Source organism: Fusarium flagelliforme, assembly GCF_020744385.1.
Source record: "Fusarium flagelliforme strain FIESC 12 MPI-CAGE-AA-0113 chromosome Unknown B0J16scaffold_8, whole genome shotgun sequence".
Lineage (NCBI taxonomy): Eukaryota > Fungi > Ascomycota > Sordariomycetes > Hypocreales > Nectriaceae > Fusarium > Fusarium flagelliforme.
The window spans coordinates 166915-185051 of record NW_025763510.1 but is presented as its reverse complement, the minus strand read 5'-3'; the positions used below and the strand labels follow the sequence as shown (position 1 = coordinate 185051).

General features: G+C 47.2%; 8 protein-coding genes across 8 annotated transcripts; 3 read left to right on the top strand and 5 right to left on the bottom strand.

The window, feature by feature from the left end:
• Positions 1-113: 113 nt before the first annotated feature.
• Positions 114-2026, top strand: B0J16DRAFT_358463 (cytochrome P450; the record flags this gene model as incomplete). The annotated part of the gene is made up of 5 exons (XM_046129591.1): positions 114-159; positions 259-360; positions 435-683; positions 752-1594; positions 1653-2026. 5 exons carry the CDS (start codon positions 114-116, stop codon positions 2024-2026), a joined length of 1614 nt encoding a protein of 537 aa, XP_045977522.1.
• A 428-nt stretch (positions 2027-2454) lies between these two features.
• B0J16DRAFT_389070 (Lipocalin-like domain-containing protein) lies at positions 2455-2928 on the bottom strand (the record flags this gene model as incomplete). The annotated part of the gene is made up of 1 exon (XM_046131789.1): positions 2455-2928. One exon carries the CDS (start codon positions 2926-2928, stop codon positions 2455-2457), a length of 474 nt encoding a protein of 157 aa, XP_045977521.1.
• Positions 2929-3532: 604 nt separating this feature from the next.
• B0J16DRAFT_324681 (putative cytochrome P450) lies at positions 3533-5137 on the top strand (the record flags this gene model as incomplete). The annotated part of the gene is made up of 1 exon (XM_046125843.1): positions 3533-5137. One exon carries the CDS (start codon positions 3533-3535, stop codon positions 5135-5137), a length of 1605 nt encoding a protein of 534 aa, XP_045977520.1.
• A 1197-nt stretch (positions 5138-6334) lies between these two features.
• On the bottom strand, positions 6335-8249 carry B0J16DRAFT_375880 (heme peroxidase). The gene is made up of 2 exons (XM_046130736.1): positions 7979-8249; positions 6335-7918 (listed from the first exon to the last, which is right to left on the bottom strand). Exons 1-2 carry the CDS (start codon positions 8121-8123, stop codon positions 6453-6455), a joined length of 1611 nt encoding a protein of 536 aa, XP_045977519.1. The 5' UTR covers positions 8124-8249; the 3' UTR covers positions 6335-6452.
• Positions 8250-8961: 712 nt separating this feature from the next.
• Positions 8962-11352, top strand: B0J16DRAFT_188097 (heterokaryon incompatibility protein-domain-containing protein). Its single transcript, XM_046122740.1, has one exon. It carries the CDS (start codon positions 9223-9225, stop codon positions 11251-11253), a length of 2031 nt encoding a protein of 676 aa, XP_045977518.1. The 5' UTR covers positions 8962-9222; the 3' UTR covers positions 11254-11352.
• Positions 11353-11404: 52 nt separating this feature from the next.
• On the bottom strand, positions 11405-13098 carry B0J16DRAFT_365052 (uncharacterized protein; the record flags this gene model as incomplete). The annotated part of the gene is made up of 6 exons (XM_046129983.1): positions 11405-11622; positions 11689-12292; positions 12346-12649; positions 12700-12855; positions 12903-12990; positions 13047-13098. The coding sequence occupies 6 exons, from the start codon at positions 13096-13098 to the stop codon at positions 11405-11407; spliced, it is 1422 nt and encodes a 473-aa protein (XP_045977517.1).
• A 212-nt stretch (positions 13099-13310) lies between these two features.
• On the bottom strand, positions 13311-15285 carry B0J16DRAFT_349737 (uncharacterized protein). The gene has a single exon (XM_046128948.1). The coding sequence runs from the start codon at positions 15140-15142 to the stop codon at positions 13562-13564; it is 1581 nt and encodes a 526-aa protein (XP_045977516.1). The 5' UTR covers positions 15143-15285; the 3' UTR covers positions 13311-13561.
• Positions 15286-15594: 309 nt separating this feature from the next.
• On the bottom strand, positions 15595-18022 carry B0J16DRAFT_349736 (fungal-specific transcription factor domain-containing protein). The gene is made up of 3 exons (XM_046128947.1): positions 17701-18022; positions 15926-17640; positions 15595-15871 (listed from the first exon to the last, which is right to left on the bottom strand). Exons 1-3 carry the CDS (start codon positions 17874-17876, stop codon positions 15666-15668), a joined length of 2097 nt encoding a protein of 698 aa, XP_045977515.1. The 5' UTR covers positions 17877-18022; the 3' UTR covers positions 15595-15665.
• Positions 18023-18137: the final 115 nt, after the last annotated feature.

The following is an 18137-nucleotide window of genomic DNA, read 5'->3' as shown; positions in this document are numbered from 1 at the left end:
TAGGAATTGGATGACATTTGACCGGTAGATTATTTCCGAACATTGTGAGGCAGCATGAATCCTCGGATCAGTTGGCCATCTAGAAGGGGGAAGCTAACCTTGGGTCTATCTATATGGTCATTTCCCCGTTTGTGACAGACCGTACTTCATCTGAATGGTGTGAGTAGTGTATTGAAGATATGTTTTCCACGACTTTCTCAGGTGCAATTCGCCTATTTTACAACCCACCTTGGTTATGGCTCTTTTTTGTTGTGGCAGGGCTGTTGCTGGCACGTGGCTATGTTGTTCATGTTCGTAACGAAGCCAAAATCAAACAACACGGAGGTCGAGCACCCCAGTATGGAGGATGGCTTCCATTAGGTATGCACAGCACAAGAAGAAGAACTGATACACGTCCTTATGCACTTTGATGAGCTACTGACAAGGCGGTGCAGGCCTGTCATTCCTTGTTGATTTCCGCAGCGCCGTGACCAGCGATGAGACTCTTAAATTCTGGAACGACACTTTTATGCGTTTATGTAAAAGTCATGAGAGTCCTTACACTGCCGAGGCTACAATCGCAGGCCAAAGAATTATCATCACGGCGGATCAAGAAAACGTAAAGGCGATACTCGCAACACAGTTCGATGATTTCGGGAAGGGGAAGAAGTTCAGAGACGACTGGGTTGACATGCTCGGGCACAGTATGTTCTACGCTCATCTATTGCTACTTATGATTAGTGGCATCCGTTAATAAGCCTTTGGGAATTAGGCATCTTCAATTCAGATGGTCAGGCCTGGCATGAAGCCCGAACACGACTTCGGCCAGTCTTTCATCGAGAGCGCATCAGTGACCTGGAGTGCTTCGAACGCCATGTGCAAGATCTTCTTCCACTACTGGATACAGACGGTCAAACAGTGGAGATAAAAGACCTGTTTCTTAGGTTTACTTTGGATGTCTCGGCTGACTTCACGCTCGGTGTAGGTCTTGATACACTGAAGAGGCCTTTGAACAGGTTTGCAGAGAGCTTTGAGCGACTCCGACACTGGAAGATACAGAGGGAGAGATCGAAGCCTTTCAAGTTTCTCGTGCCGAGAAGCCGGTATCAGGCAGATCTGGACTACATTGAATCCTTCATGGACCCGATCATCATGGACACCGTCAACCAAATCAAAGCGGAAGAAGCTGGAGAAACACCTCACAAGAAAGACCCCGGCTTCAACTTACTTCGCGCGTCCGCCGAGGTTTCCACTGACCGCCGCTTCCTGCGTGACGAACTAATTACCGCATTGTTTGCCGGCCGTGATAATACAGCCATGGCGTTCACCTGGATGCTCTACGAGTTGGCACGGCACCCGGATGTCGTCAGGGATCTGCGTCGGGAAATCGACGACCAAATCGGTCTCAACAGTGAACCCGGATACAAGACTCTGAAGGATATGAAAATACTGTCCAACATCGTTAACGAAACACTTCGCCTCTATCCTCCAGTTCCACTCAACACTCGCGCTTGTCTGAAGGATACCTCACTGCCCCGAGGTGGAGGACCACTTGGGAACGATCCTATCGGCGTACTCAAAGGAACAGGTATTATCTATTCCAATCACCTTTTGCGTCAGTATACCCATTTCAGTTTCTTCAGTTCAACAAGGTCTAACTGTCTAAAATTCAGATATAAATCCAGAGGCATATTCCTCTGTCCCGGAGGGTTTCCCTCCGGCTGATGAATGGTGTCCGGAAAGGTGGAACAATTGGTTCCCAAAACCATGGGCATTTGTACCATTTCACGGCGGCCCTCGCTTTTGCCTCGGCCAGCAGCTGGTGTTGGTAGAGATGAGCTATACTTTGGTCCGACTTTTCCAACGTTTTAGTCGACTCGAGCTGCGGATGGATGAAGTTGGGACGGTTGAAAAGCAAATAAATCCATGGCTCAGAAGAACAGGCGAGCCCGAGCTTGTAGAGAGGTACATGCAGAATCGACCCCGAATGGTCACTGAGATTACATTATTTCCTAGGGGAGAAGTGAGGGTGGCGTTCCTCAGGTAGTGGAGATACTATTTACAGAGAACCAGATATTTCATTCAAATTTCTGTGGCCTACTTACAGTGGTTGGATAGTTTCTCATATTTACTCGGCATCACATATCGAAAACCAAGATTCAAATGTTTAAATAGATACATGTATGTAACCAGATCTATACGCCTTCTTTTGCCGCTTTCTAGATCCGGACTGTTCAAATAATATTGATCTCTATAGTTAAGTCAAAAAGCACTATTGAACGCAGAGTAAATATCTTCTATCAACGGACATGACAAGCGAGTGTTACAAACAAGTGAGTGTTACATTGAAGATTTATACTGGCTTACATTCGACCACGAATAAACCCTCCTGAATTTGAATCATTTCTATCATCCATCTTCTTCCATTCAAAGATTGGCTGAGCTATCTTTCCCTAAAGAATACAAACGGATTAATCATCTTGATGCTCTCCAAGGTTGTTGCCTTTCGAACTGAGAACCTACTTGCATAATAAATGATGGGGGTGTCAGTTTCAAGACCTCATCCTCTAGTCTCACGACTCTTTCTTGTCTATCGCCTAGCCAGTTTGGGAAAGAACAAAGGTCCACGTTGATATATATCAATGTTTCGTCTCCTCTGGCTTCAACATCAAACGTGCCAGCGTAAGCCAAGAAGTGCCGAGTTGCATCCGCCAGCTCCTCGGCAGTGCCGTCCAGTAAATTTTCGCTTTCCCACTTGATGGCTCCAGGTCTCATGAGTTGCGTGGAGACGTATCCATCAGGAGAGAACATGATGATTCCGTGCGCGTCCTTCCCGATGGTGTACAGAACACTTGGTATAGCATCCGGGCTGTCGTAAAGCTCTGTTCGGCTGGAAATAAGAGACCATGAACCAATAAGCTTATTACGGACCTCTTGAATTTGCGTCATGGTGGTGTCGTGGGGGACGATTTCTATTAAAAATTCGGAAGTAGGGAAAGGAGTCTCCCCACACCTGAGAACGTTGTCTGGTATACAAGCGACGTCCTTGTATTATATTCTAGCATCTTAAAAGAAGGCATGAACTGTTCGGTATCTACTTCGCGAACGGTAAATAGCCTTGGCTGCGATACACCGGTACTTCGCTTACCTTAGCTGGGAACCAATCGGACCATTACACCGACTAACACCGACACAATAATTTCTAAGCACCTGACCTTCAGTCGTGGTGTCCAGTGATAACGACAGATTTGCGAAAGCAGCGGAAGGCAGAATTGAAAGGGTTCTGCAAGGTAAGAGATGACAAGAACAGCCAATGTAGCTCGGGACCTTGCCAAATAGGGGAAAGAACCACAAACTTATGATTGTCGTCTGAGGCTGTTGAACGGCGGGCGGATGCTTATGAACGGCTATCTCTGTCAACTCGTAGCCCCAAGTCTTCACCGGAATAAGTTACTTGTGAGATGGAACGGAACTCTATATCAACGCTGATAAGTGACAATTTATCTTGCTTCGTCATCTTGAATTAACACTCCCTTCAGTCAGACTTTCAGACATGTTTGCCCCCCATTTGTCAGATAGTCTTACTGAGACTCGGCATATAGTCTGGATTATTATTGCTTGTATTGTTATTCTTGTCTTCTCAGGCGCAGTCCAAGCAGCTTTGTTGCCATCGTCCTCACAGCTCCCCAAGAGTATCCCGGTCTTTGGAGTTGAACCAGACCAATGGTTTTTCCCCAAGGCGCGCGCCCGCTGGCGCAATACTCTGGGGCTGAAGGCCACCCTGGCATCCATGTACAAGTCCCAGAAGCATACCTCCACGATCCTACCCGTACTTGGACTGGGTGATCTTGTTTTTCTACCTATTCAAGAAGCACAATGGCTCGCCGACCAGCCCAATTCGGCCGTCAATGCCCACGAACTTTTCGCAGACTTTTTAGAGACAGACCACACTATTCCCGGATCTAAGCTTGCACATGACAGCCTACATGTGCATCTGATTTCGACAAAACTGACGCGGGAAACGGGGAATCTGATCCCAACCATGTACGATGAAACTCGTTGCAGCGTTGACGAGCTGTGGGGAGTAGACACTGACAAATGGAAGGAGATCGACGCGATGCCGACGGTGCAGCACATGATTGCCCAGGTTGTTGGCCGCGTATTTTTCGGAGCTCCATTGTGCCGAAACAAAAGACTGCAAGATTCAAGCCTTGCGTTCACTCAGGATGTCCCGCTGTCTGCCATGTTCCTCCGGCTGACATGGAGGCCACTACGACCAATCTTGGCCCCAATCCTGACGATCCCCAATAGGATACACCTGGCACGGTTCTATGGGATCCTGAAGACAGAGCTGGCACGCCGGCTGTCTCTTTACGACTTACGCCTAAAGGGCCACGAAACAAATATTGAAGAGCCCAACGATTTTCTTCAGTGGTCCATTCAACAAGCCAAGATGCTAGATGATCCGCAACATTCCCAACCTTACGCACTTGCTCGTCGTCTGATGATAGTCAATTTCTCCAGCATCCACACTAGTTCCCTCGTTATTATGAATGCTCTTAATGATATCACCAAGAACCCAGAGCACATTGACGAGCTTGTGCGTGAGATCATCGAGGTCCTCGCCCACCACGGCGGGTGTTGGAGTAAGGGTGCCGTTGCCGATATGACGAAATTGGATTCCGCTATGCGCGAGTCTCAACGGTTGAACAACGGCAACTTCATTACAGTCGTCCGCAAAGTGGTCCAACCAGATGGTATCACCACTCCCACTGGGTTGCATCTCCCTTATGGCACTATTCTGGGCGTTCCTGGTTACGGTATGCATCACGACGAGGACATCTACCCCAATCCGAACGACTATAATCCATTTCGATTCAGCGAGATAGGTGATGGCCAGTCGGAGAAGTCTTCAGGAAGAAGAACCAGGCATAGTTGGGTTACAACCAGCCCCGAGTATACGCCATTTGGCCACGGTCGATATGCGTGTCCGGGCCGTTTCTTTGCTTCAACAGAGCTTAAGATTTTACTAGCGTACTTGGTCTTTAACTATGATATTCTGCCGTTGGCCCCACCGCCACAAAACCTATGGCGAGTAGCTTCCCAGGTTGCTGGGCTGAAGCCTCGCTTCCGAGTTCGTCGAAAGAAGAGTGGGTGAAAACATTAGACTATATATTGTATATTTGGATTCGTTGGTATCTATTAGAAACAGCTTATAGATTGTTATTAAAGGAATATATACTATTCCGCGGCCTACTTTACCTCCGATCCTATTAATGTCTTCTGCATAAACTCAGCTAATTACCCTATAACTAGAAGTCTATCTATCATAACTCACCACCTGGATTAGCTGCATCACTCACAGCATCGCACCCTGCTTGGCCAGACGCTCGACGACGTTGCTTGCCTCTCCTGGACGGCCGAAAACGACAGTCCTAAACACTTTATTCTAGATTATGACACTAAAAATAAACACAGGTATCGAAGGGAAACCTACTCTACAGCACACCATCTAGCCGAGGCAACCTTTTCGTTGCCTCCGAAGTAAGGACATGCATTACGTAACTCGTGCTGTATCTCCATCACGACATTATTAACCAACCTCTCGCTAATCTCATCGCCTTTTATATCGACTTGGCTCCAATGGCCTGATGCACAAGCGTGTGTACTCGAGTGATGTACGTACAGAAGATAACCTGTATGCGGGTACGACGGGGAGCCCCAGTTTAGGGACTTAGAGGCGGCATCAGTTGCGACGAGAGATCTACATCCGGGAGAAACTCGTTCCGTTATGCTTCGGAATTCGGGACACTGATGTCAATATGTTCCTCTTTATACAGGACACCGAGCTTGGGCAGAATGATATAGCCAGGATAAGCTTCTTGGGATCTCTAAACGCGAGTGATTGCGGCACTTGCAATGCCGAGTCGAGACGTAGATATACATCGCCAAGCCGTATAAAGATTCCACGCAGTTAAACAAAGTCTAGCTAACTGAACTCTACTACTTCATACCGTTGTGCAGACCAAGCTACTTGAAACTCAGATTCAACTAATCATGTGAGTAGGCTTTCAACATTGTGTATCTGTGCAACCAACAGATTACAGGCCTCGGAGACATGAACAGGCACCAGGGGCCGTGCCATTTGACTGCAGGAAAGCCACGGTGGTCATGAGTGGTCACGAGTGGTGTTGGTGGCGCTTGCCAAGTTTTTTGAAAGTCACGGCTCTCAACGCGTACAGGTTAAATCAACACAACGAATGATAGCACGGCTATGAACCTAATACCAGTTGGTGGCGCTTGGCATTCAAAACATCTGATGTCGAGCATGCACGTATTACGAAAGGCGGTCTACCCCTGAATCCCAGCCGTGTCTTGGCGGTTGGTTGACTGTTATGGACACCTAATTTACTGGCTTTCCGAGTGAACGACGAAAATCACGCTTTTGACTCAGAAGTCTAGGCTATCAGACACTATGTCCTACTACACACCTGTGTCTTAAGAAATTTGATGCTTGAAGCCTTCTTCCCACTTTGCTTAATATCGAAGTTGGTATTCCATCCGATAGTCGTAAGTTGAACAGGTGCTTTGAACATGATGTACCCACCCCTCTCCTCTTCAGTAGCCTCGAAGCCCATACTCTCGATGGTCCTGGTTTGCATCAGAGTTCCAGATCTCTTCTCGATACGTGCAAGCTCCATGGTGAGAGGCAGAGTCGACTTTTCTTTGATCACCGCGACGGTCGCTGTCATAGCTCTGTAACCTCCAACGCTGGTCCTAGCAACACACGACTCTGTCGATTGATACAGAAGTGCATCGTCAACAGGATAGTCTTTCCCTTGGTTATTGAAGCTGGTCTTTTTTCCTTTAGAAGGAACAGCAAGGTGGATCTTGAACTTGCTGATGCCCTTAGTTTGGTCGACTGTGGTGGCGAACTCGTACCATGCAAAGGTCTCGCCGTAAAGCCCAGCAGAGGCGCCAGCATAGGTCGTCTCAACCTGCTTGTTTCCCTTTCCGCGTCGGTCGGAGTAAGTAAGATGAACAGCGAGATCGGTAGGACCGCGGCCCGCACGAGCACCTTCTGTTGTTCGCACACGGACGCGCCCCGCAAAAGTGATATCGAAGTCCTTATTGAGTGATAACTCCACAATATATGGCTTGATATCGACACTCTCAAGGGGACTCGACAGCCGCGACTCTCTCGGAACCGTATCAATCATCTGCTCAAACAACTTGGCGCATCGAGACTCAAACAAAGATGCTTTTCTGGCAAAACCCTGAGTAGTCTTGTTGCGATCAGAGCTAAAAATACGCTTATCTGAGTTGAGTGTGCTGTTAGTGCTAATCACAAGAGGATTCCTGGTGCTGCCTTGGACATAATCCGTGGCAATTTTGTTGTCAAATATATGCGGACTACTGTCAAATGGTGCAACAGTGTCGTTATACATGTTCTGTGACCCAGGCACAATCTGGGGAAAATCATTGCTGTGGACGCCTCCAAGCGTATGGCCGCAGGCAACAAGGGTAATCATCTCCTCTTTGTTAAATCCAGCAGCTTTGAAGCGGCTCAGCGTAGTACCGAGAGAGGTATGGGCCTCGGGAACACCAAAGGGACCGGCTTCACCGGCATCAAGACGACCATAACGGAAAGGAATCTTGGTTTGCCCACCGCAAGCGCTATGCGAGACAACGACACTCATGGCTAACAGGTCTGCAGCAGAGGTTTTGGTGGAGGTGAGATAGTTGAAGAAGTTGAAGGTATTGTTGAAAGCTCGCGCATTGTTCTCGGGGCGAGTTGTCTCAAAGAAGATGGAGGCGTCCAGGCCCCCAGTTTTGCCCTTGGCTTCGTGAGTGATCACATCGTGGAAGGCTGTACGGATCCATTCTGCCGCATTCTGTCGTCCTTTGACGTTACCACCCTGGGAGCAAGGAGTGACACCTGAGTCGAAGAACGTTAACTATTTGTTCCATCTTTCTATCTCTTGAGAGAGATGCTTACCACTGGAAAAGTTTCGACCGAGGTATCCGCTCTGCAAGGAAAAGATGTCTTCAATCTCGTCATACTCTGATGGCCAGATGTATTGACGACCATCAGCGAATGCTATGAAACCGAGACAGACGCTGAACAAAGTCGAAATCTTCATCTTCAAAGACACTCGAGACAGACAAAAATTGTAAGGAAAGGTCACGGTGGACTATCGGAACTTACAACACAACTCGTCAATGGGCGAAGTAGAGTATCTGTTGATAGTGTTTATTTTTATCCTAATTAATTAAGGAAACGGAAGATTCCGGATGGAGATTCCCGTGTTCTTTTCACCGGACTTTTTCCCAATCTGGGAATCAAAGCCGGCCCAAGGACCTAAAATGGATTATGAGGCCGTTTTGACAGCAGTCTAGAGTTCCACTAAGACGGTCGGAAATTGTCCCTAATGTGGGTTCGATGGGTCATAGCGAAACTCCGCGAATGAAAAGCGTGGGACTTTGAATCGGTTGTGAATTATCAGATGGTTTTCGATATTTTATCAGATTGATAAAATCCCTCTTCGTACTAAGTGGATCATACAGGAGCAGCTGAGGGTCAGGGGCTAGGATACGATAACCTTCTTATTCTAGGCGTTAGTTTATGATTGGGGACATTCGGGATGTGGGTTAACAGCGGTCTAGGCCTTTGTGTCCTCAGACTATTACCATAGAAGAATGGCTCATATTCGTGCTCTATTACCATCACGACATCATTGACCAACCTCTCGCCAATCTCATCGACTTTTATATCCGTCTTAGCTCCGATAACCTGATGTACAAACGTGTGCACTTGAGTGATATGTGTACAGAAGAAGAACTGTATGCGGGTACGACGGAGAGCCCCAGTTTAGGGGCTCAGAGGCAGCATCAGATATAAAGATGATCTCCACGTAGCTAAAAAAAAAACGTCTAGCTATCTGAACTCTGCTCGTTCATACCATTACCCATACCAGATTACTTGAAACTCAGATTCAACTTGTTATGTGACATCATATGTTTCCTGTTCTGGCATATATCAACCACCTGCCATGTCTGTCACGTGGAGAATACTTCGCCTCAGTTGCGGGATTTTCAGAGTCAAGTCAGCATCAACATCAGCATCAGCCTCAGCTTTCAAGGCTAAGTAACGCTGTCGTAATCACAATATCTTGACGAAATATATCAAGTCAATACAACAGAAGTACAGAAATAAATAATTCCAGACTTACCTCCATCGCGATGGACAAAACAACCTTGGCTCGTCAACATACCAGTGCAAAGATTTATGAATATATACCACTCAGTGATAGACAGATAAGGCTAATTCGGCTGAATCCAGCGGACCAAGAGAGCAACGAACTCAACGGCGAACTTGTTATCAAAGGCTTAGAAGAGTTTGCCCCTCTACATAGGCCAGGCAATGCAAGTGCAGCAGAACCAAAGTCTCTAAGCCCAGAGAGATATGTCTGCTTCGACGCAATATCCTATGTCTGGGGCCAAGTAACCTTTACAGATACTTTCGTCACTCCTCAAGGATCTATCCCAATAACGGCCTCACTTGCTTCTATTTTACGACGACTTCGTGATAAGCAAAAAGAACAACAACTATACTGGGCTGATGGCCTTTGCATCAACCAGTCAGATCTGGCCGAAAAGGAGGTCCAAGTTGCTCTCATGGGCTTCATCTACAGTTCCGCCAAAAAGGTCTTTTGCGATATTGGCGAAGGAACAGAGGAGACTACACTTTTGTTGGATGCCATGCAGCGTTACTGGAAGCGAAACATTCGTCATGGCTTTTCGGTAGGCCAAGGCAGCTCCCTAGTTCTGTCAGGCCCCTCCACCGCTAAGATTATGGACATCCCGTATCCAACAGATGAGGAAGCAGACGCAATTGAGGACGTCAAGGGAGACGAATGGCCTAAAAGGCTTTTTAAATTCTTCTCCGCGCCATGGTTTCACCGTCTTTGGATCGTTCAAGAGTTTGTCCTTGGACAAAACGTACTCATGGTCGTTGGTCGTCAATTCATACCATGGGGAGAGATCTGGGCAGGTTTTGTGGGATATAAAGGAGTTCAAATTCCCTGGATGACCCACGAACTTACCCAAGATGATCTCACCAATATCCTGATGTCATATAACCTCATGTGCCTGGTTCGTTCTGCTCGTCGCATCGATCTCAATACTGTGCACGGTCTTGAGTTCTACAAAATAATCAACATCCTCCTGTGTGGAGTTGATATGAATCAGGCTGATTTGCCGATTTGCATGCTCTTATTCTGTACACATGGATGTACTCAACCGAGAGATCGTTACTTTGGCATTCTTGGATTGATCGATGATGAGGATAAGGAAAAGTCACGAAGCCTACGGCCTGACTATACGTCACCTTTGAGGGATATAACAATGAGGTACTGGAAATATGCACTGCAGACCAAGTTTGGGGGAGAACTTATACTCTGCGCCGGACTGCCAGGTCGGACTGAAGGATATCCTTCCTGGATACGAGATTTCTCAGTGCCTAAGCCTTTAAGTCAGATCCATATAGGAAATTCTCTGACTACAGCATGGCATGCAGCAGGAGGGCCAACAAGCACGTGGTCTGCTGCTTTTAACAGCAATGATCCAGACTTACTTTTTGTTCAAGGGTGGCATATCGACGATGTCACAGAAAAGTCAAATCCAAGCGTTTCCAATTCATTCGGGTTCACTTGGATGGCTGAGTGGTTAGACGAGGTCTTTAGCTTCTTTCAAGCTGGGCCGGATCCGGCAAATGGTGATCTGGATAGACTGTATCCCCTGACAGGCGAGCCTTTTCATGAAGCTGCTCTCAAAGTAGTGATGGACTACAATCAAGCAGACACCATGTCTCCTGATGATGATGTGTTCAGAGCCATGCTCCGAATAGGACTTTCTGTGCCGTCAGTAGCATTTTACGAGAAAGCCAAGGGCGAAGACCCTGAAAAGAAACTCTTATCTGCATTTGGAAAGGAATTATACACTTTACGACAACTTTACCGTCGTATTTCTGAGAAAAGAGGAATGAGACTTTATAAAACTGGAAAGGGGTTATTTGCAATGTTGCGCCCAGAAGTAGAAATTGGCGATTCGGTCTGGGTGCTTAAAGGATGCGGGTTACCTGTTGTCTTGCGGCCAAGTTTGTTACATCCTAAATCGTTTGAGTTCGTTGGGGGTGGTTATGTATATGGAATTATGAACGGAGAGATGCTGAGCAAAGATGGTTTTACTTGGCAAATAGTATCACTTAGATAAACATCTGAACTATAAACTCTTATATCAGGGTCAAAAGCACGTGGTCTGCTGCCTTTAGCAACTAAGACTAGAATCAGGGAACTCCGAATTGAATTGAAGGAACTTAACCCATTCCTGTAACTTTGTTTGAGATCTAAATTGACCGCTCTACTTAGATGAAGAACAAGGGGTCCGTCTTGGGCCTGTGAACTAAAGTCCACTCGGATTCTTGATACTCCAATCTCCCTCCTTTCTCATGACTTTTGTCTTTACCTGGTATTGGATACTTCCTTACATGCTCTATCGCCCAAATGAGATCTTTTCCCAGGACTGGCGGTACCCTACCATCACCGTGCAATGTCCCCAACCCTGCAATCCGGAAGAACCCATCTAACCATCTAAACGTCTCGCCGTTCTCTCATTCGATCTCGTGGAATTTGCGTCCTTCTTGTCTACAACGACTCTCTCTATTACGTTCCCACTTCTCCTGTTCCTCTCTAGACGGTAGAGGTATCGCATTCCTCCCTGAGAAGAGCCGTGCAATCGCTATGGCTTGGTATTCGAAGCTCCTGAAGGTAAGGACTCGTGGCATACCGACAACTGCCAAATTTGGTATATCTTGAAAGAAGGTATGCCAGTAAGTCTTGACAAGTTTCTTCTTCTTGTAGTCGTATAGTGGGCGTCCGTTTGCGTCAGAATTCCAAAAAGGATAGGAAGGAAGATAGCCGGTACAGTAAAGAACATGGTCAACGTCAGTGAGCTCGCTGTCATCTTCGAAGACGATTGTTCCATCCAGGCGGTACTCCTTGATGACCTTCTTCCATTCCACCCCTGCCGGTGGTTCATCACCATCCAGTCTTCCGCGTGATCTTCGTGATTGGTAAAGTGGAAGCTGAACGGCTTGTAGTAGATCGACAGCGATATCGTGACCCGAAGCTGAGTTTCCAATGACAAGCACCTTTTTGTTGGTGTATAGCCAAGGAGAGCGATAAAACTTGGAGTGTATCACTCTACCTGGAAATTTTTCCACATATGCTTCTAAACCTTGAACTTGAGGAACCTTAGGTAGTCAGTCTTTTGACCATAATTGCAATTTCAATAATAGGCACTTACCCAGGGGACGGCATAATGTCCGTTTGCAAGAACAACAGCGTCAAAGTCCTCCTGCCACCATATATCAATCTGTCGCAATGGATCGTACTTGCGCAACGTCAGTCTCCATGAGTGCAAACCATTCCTGGAGGTTGAGGGCAGTTGCGAGATATCTTCCACTGTGGTGTTGAGTGACAGATATCCATCGGTCTTATGGACTGAGAAGTAGGACTCTATGTACTGACGAGGTACGTAATGTGGGACGAATGGCCCATAAGAGAAGGGCAAATCAGAGAACGACATGGCGATTTGAGGAACATTTGTACTATTCTGAGTAAGTTACCTGAGCCGTCATGGTCTATAGTGATGTCTTACGTGAGATTTTGATAGATTGGTGTATGTTCATATCTCTCCTGCTGATTTGGGGCCGCTGTAGTAGGTAAGCCTTCTGGAATTATGAGTGGTTTATCGATTTCTGTCGGTAAAGCTCCAGGCTGGGTGGTTGCGACTTTTGGATCCGGATCATAAATCCTTAAACATATTAGTGTTGTATCGAGCATTGAAGGTCACGTACTAACCAAGTGCCACCGGGAGTTTCCCTTCGCTCAAAGACGCGAATCCTCTCAAAATAGTTTTCGGCTTTGAGAGCAGCTGCTGTAATAGCACCTATCACTTTGTAAATATCTGTATCTTATTGGGTCCGGTGCAGAGAATTAACTTACCAGCAGCTCCAGCCCCAACGATAGCGACGGATTTGATCTCGAACTTCCTCATCGTGATTGGATGTCGTGGAAGTGTTTTTTTGTTTTCCAATAAGTCTGATTTAAGATGGTGTATATGATACCAAGTTGACATTGAAAACCACAAATACAAATGCCTCACATTATCACGCCATAACTTTGGATTATTAACCATACTTATTCGTCATGTATGACATGCATGTCGCCATCACCAATCACGTGCGATGTTATCAGAGGAGATAGATAGCCATTCTGATAGCTGATTGATTTTATAAGGTAAATGTTGCTAAGCAATTTTCCCTTATAATTTAAACGACTAATTCGCTCTGTTGACTTCCAAAACTCTCTGTATTCGTGATTTATGGTTTTAGAATTATGTTGAAAATTTGATCTGCGCAGACAGATCAACCTTTGTTGTAAACTTACAGACAGAAGCTTACGCTTTTAGAATTCTTCTGACAACCCGGCGGCAAGGTATAACGAAGCTAGAAATGTGCTTACAAACGGCTTGAGAATGCTTGATCTGTCTTTGAGATAGCCTCTGCAGCAGCCTTACCAGCTTTCCGTCCAAAGACTGCACCAGACGTCAATCCGCTTCCACCTGGATAATTGGAATAAAACAAACCCCCAACCATTTCACCTGCGACAAATACATTCGGTACTGGAGCGCCACTCAAGCCATGAATCAGCTGCGCAGATTCGGGATCAACCTTGACACCACCAAAGGTGAAGGTGATACCACAGGTCACCTTGACAGCCATGTAAGGACCCTTATCCAAAGGCAAAGCCCAGTTCGACTTTGCCAAAGCTAGCTTCTTTTTGGAGGACTGGGTTGAGACACCATCTCGAATGGCAGGGTCCCATTTCACGTTGGGGTTTTCTTGACGGTGCGCGTATACAGCTTCGTTGTACTCTCGAATTGTTTCAACGAAAGCACCCTTGTTTCGAAGGCCGCGCTCGGCACACTTCTCAGCAAGCTCTTCCATAGTGTTGGCGAATATGCGTTCAACACGTTCTTCGCGATATTCCTCCATTCGGAGCCAATCGATGGTGCGGGAATCCCAAACTTGGAACGCCAATTGCTCAGGCTGTTGCAGAATAGCTCGACCAAATTTGGCGTAAGTGTAGTTCCTCAAGTCCACTCCCTCATCCACAAATCTTTGGCCATCCACGTTCAACATGAGGCCCAAGGGATAACCTGATTTGGTGTACTCGTTGGAAGCTTCTCGGTCACCAGTGTTTGGGTCAGCGTTGGCGTCCCAAGCAACGGAATGGCACCCAGACCAGTTTCCGACGGCTTTTGCGCCCAACTTTTGGATCGCCAGATTCAAGACTTCTCCAGTGTTATAAGGTGTTCCCCGAACCATGGCCATATCCCAACCAGGTCCAATAAATTGGCTTCGCATTTGTGGATTTGACTCGAATCCTCCTGCGGCCAGGATGACAGCGTCAGCAGTGATTAATCGCTGTTGGCCATTGATTGAGACTTCAACATCGTAGCTGTCACCCTTGGAGCGCTTTTGCAGTCCTGTGAGCGCTGTTGACCATGAAACCTGGATGTTTCGTCTCTTGATCGCGGCCAGGTAGTCTTCAATGAGACCTTTGCCTCCATCTTGCGTCTTGATATGAAGACCACCCCAGAACTTGATCCTTCCATCTACTTCGTACGCCTGTCTGTTGAATGACAGTTGAAAGCGAATGCCTTTGGAAGCGAGCCATTTGATGGCTTCATTGGAATTTTCGATCAGTGCCTTTGCAAGCACTGGGTCTGAACGTCCCATGCAGACTCTATCCATGTCATCTTGAAAGTCCTTGGAAGTGTATGGTGTCAGGTCAATCTTGTCGGCTTGCTCGGGAGAGACATTATTGACGATTGGCAATAAATCTTCGAGACCATTATGTGCGATTCGGTAGGCGCCAGCGGTAAAGTAGGAGTTACCGCCTACCCATTCTTCGGGGCACTTGTCAATGATGAGGATGTCCTTTGCGCCATTCTCGGCGGCGGATAGAGCTGCTGCGAAACCAGCGTTGCCACTACCGACAACCAAGACGCCGACTTTCTGGGGAAGAAGAGCCATGATGCAAAAAGGTGGGGTAAGGATTGATAGGTTAATGACAAGAGTCTGGCGATGATGTTGACTTGATGCCGTTGCTGGGAGGTAATTGAAAGCTCGAGGATCATGGAGTGATGGCTATTGATATACCTATGAATCCATGATACTGTTCCTCGCTGAGCGGTGATATCAGCGCATGGAGTTTCATGCTCCGAGGCCCACATATCTTCGGACAGTGAGTCTCCGGGTGGAGTCCCAGGGGTGACAGAAGAATCGTTCTTTCAGGCTTAGACCACTAAAATAAACTGGTCCAAACGAAGCGCTAAACCTGCCATAAGCTGACTATATTATTTCGTCTCTTATGCTCCCAGCGACCCGTTCTTCTGACACCCTGATGAGTCCCCCATAACGCGTCGCGCTAAGTTGTACACGACATTTCTCGGGGACAACAATCTATGGCTCAGGCGGGCGCCATGCATCAACGGACAAGTAAGTACAAGCAATACAATGTGTAACTCATCTCGTCAATTTTCTTATGTTTCATTCACTACAGAAATGGCAGGGTTGTGTCTTGATCCATCGACGGGGTCGGCACATTGATCCAACCAAACAACGGATCCAGCGGCAACCCGTAATCTGCATCGCCGGCAGTCATCTCCAAGTTTGGATAAGGCCAGTCTGTGAGATTAAACGTGCTGTGAATTGCGTCTAAGTCAAACGAAATATTCGCATCCACCACCGAATTATTCTCTTCTGGATGTCTGTCAGAGCTTACGCGTGTAGTCCAATAAGCATGTCTCAACTCACCTGAGGTCAGGCTCAAGCGATTGGCTTCAATCAACCGTCTGATACTGTTGGCCGGTTTTGCAACACCGGGGTTCGCAGTGCAGAGCTGGTCTAGGCACTCTAGACTCTTCTTTAGTAAATCCAGGTGCTCCTCCTTGTGGTTTTGAGAAGCTGCATTGCGTACGTGGATAGTACAAGCTACATAAACCGTGTATGCCAGAACATAAGGCGCACCAGTCAAACCGTATGTCACCTTGTAGACTGAAGCGATACTGGTGATACATCTTGCTGCGTTGGTGCATTGTTCCCACGGCCGTGCGGGTGTACCAGTTGAGCGGAGATGCCCATCCGAAATAAATGGTCGGTGAACAAGGATTATAAGAGAATAGTACACATTGTGCAGGACCATGATGTTTGGAGTCTGGGATTGTGTACCCTCTGGTAGCCAGGGCTGGAAGTCAAGCTCAGGAGCCAGGTCCTCCCGCCACTTCTGCAACGCTTGCTCAATCTTCAGAAGACTGTTTTGGGCGTTGGAGAAGGTAGCCCCAACAACATAGAATCGGTTAGTGATGGTAGTCATTATCTTAGACAACAGACATAATTGTTGGAAAGTCGACACAGAATACCTGGGGATCGCCGTGCCTAAGCCCTTAGGTACATCGGGGGTGGCTTCTGCCGCCACTGCAGGAAGATGGTACGGTTCTGTCTCTTCGTACAGATCAAGGAACTCTCGAGATACGCGTGAGTCGCAGAGATTTATGGCCACAGGCCGACCCATGTAGAGACTCTGCAACTTATCGCAGACGAACGCGCCCCAAAACACGCGTCGCTTGATCTCAATTTCTTCAGGATCATCGGTTATCTGTTTGGGATCCAGATGAAGACCCAGGTCGTATACCATTCGCAAGGCATATCCAGTATACAGCCATCCTTTCGACGTCTCTCCGCGGGCATTGTACGTTGAGCCCAGTAGGAGAAGTCCTATGATGGTCGTGATATGCGGTCGCATCAGAAGAGAATCCTTGGCAAGAAGCTCATCGCACCGGGTGAAGAAGCGAAGACCTGCACTCGAAGGATCGTTGAGATCTTCTCTTACCTCGGGTCGAGGTGAGAACTTGCTGCAGCAGGCGAATATGGCATTGAGCATAAAGGTAGAACAGTGTTGACCTGAACACTGAAGATCGCGCATGACAGCAGGTCTGTAGGTGAGAAGAAATGTGTGATGTTGACGATCCCAGTGGAGGTTGAGTAGGTGCATTGCCAATTCGGTCGGCACTTCAGCGATGGAGGAATGCTTGAGTAGTCCATACTCCAGGTGTCTCTGCAAAGCTGCGTTTGCTATTAAGCTGTTCTTAACATTCTCAATCGGTGTCGCGCGACTGTGTGTAGTCTTGTTTGGACTATTTCCAGCTGGGTTATGCAACGCAGATGAAGGACCAAAGCTGTTGGTCTCGCCAGCATCGTCAATAGATACGAAATTCGCAATGTCCAACTCATCATCAGATACGATCGCGGGGTCTTCAACGCGTCGCGACGGAATGTCTATTGAGGAATGTTGAGTTTGCTTGGATGGGCTTTCGTCTGCCAATGCTGGCAACTTGACATTTCCATCATCGTCAACAGCAGACGAAAGTAATTGTTCACGTTCTTGCGGGTCACTACGTTTGAGAGTCACGATGAACGCCTTCAGAGCAGACGCGTCGCGTTGCAATCTGGTGATCTGGGAAAATGTGGGTCTACAGATGTCATGTTCAGCGCGACTAGTGATTCAGGGAAACGGACAATTAATTACGTACCGTTTTCGAGGTGTTTCAATGTGATAAACACATTCGCGACTTTGGGTTTGACAATTGCTACATCGTGGTCGTGCCGCATCGCAGCGGACCTTCTTTGTCCGACATGATATGCATGCCTTCGCTAATGACTTTGGCTGTCGTCCACTCGTTGGATCATGGCTGTTTCTCGAAGTCATTGTAGGGTAGTTTTGTGTAACTTGGTATTGACGTCATGAGAATCGGCGATTGCCTCTTGAGTGAGGTAAAATTAGAATATCACTTGCATAAATGTCGGGATTTGATGTAATGGGTCCGATTGTACCGAATGACTTGGTTGTTGATGGACTTGAGTGCGGATGGTAACAATCCGAACATGAATTGAATCTCATTTGAAGCGCATCTTTGCTCACGCAATTATGGACGGGGCATTGGTTTCCGGATGAGATCTAAGCCATTTG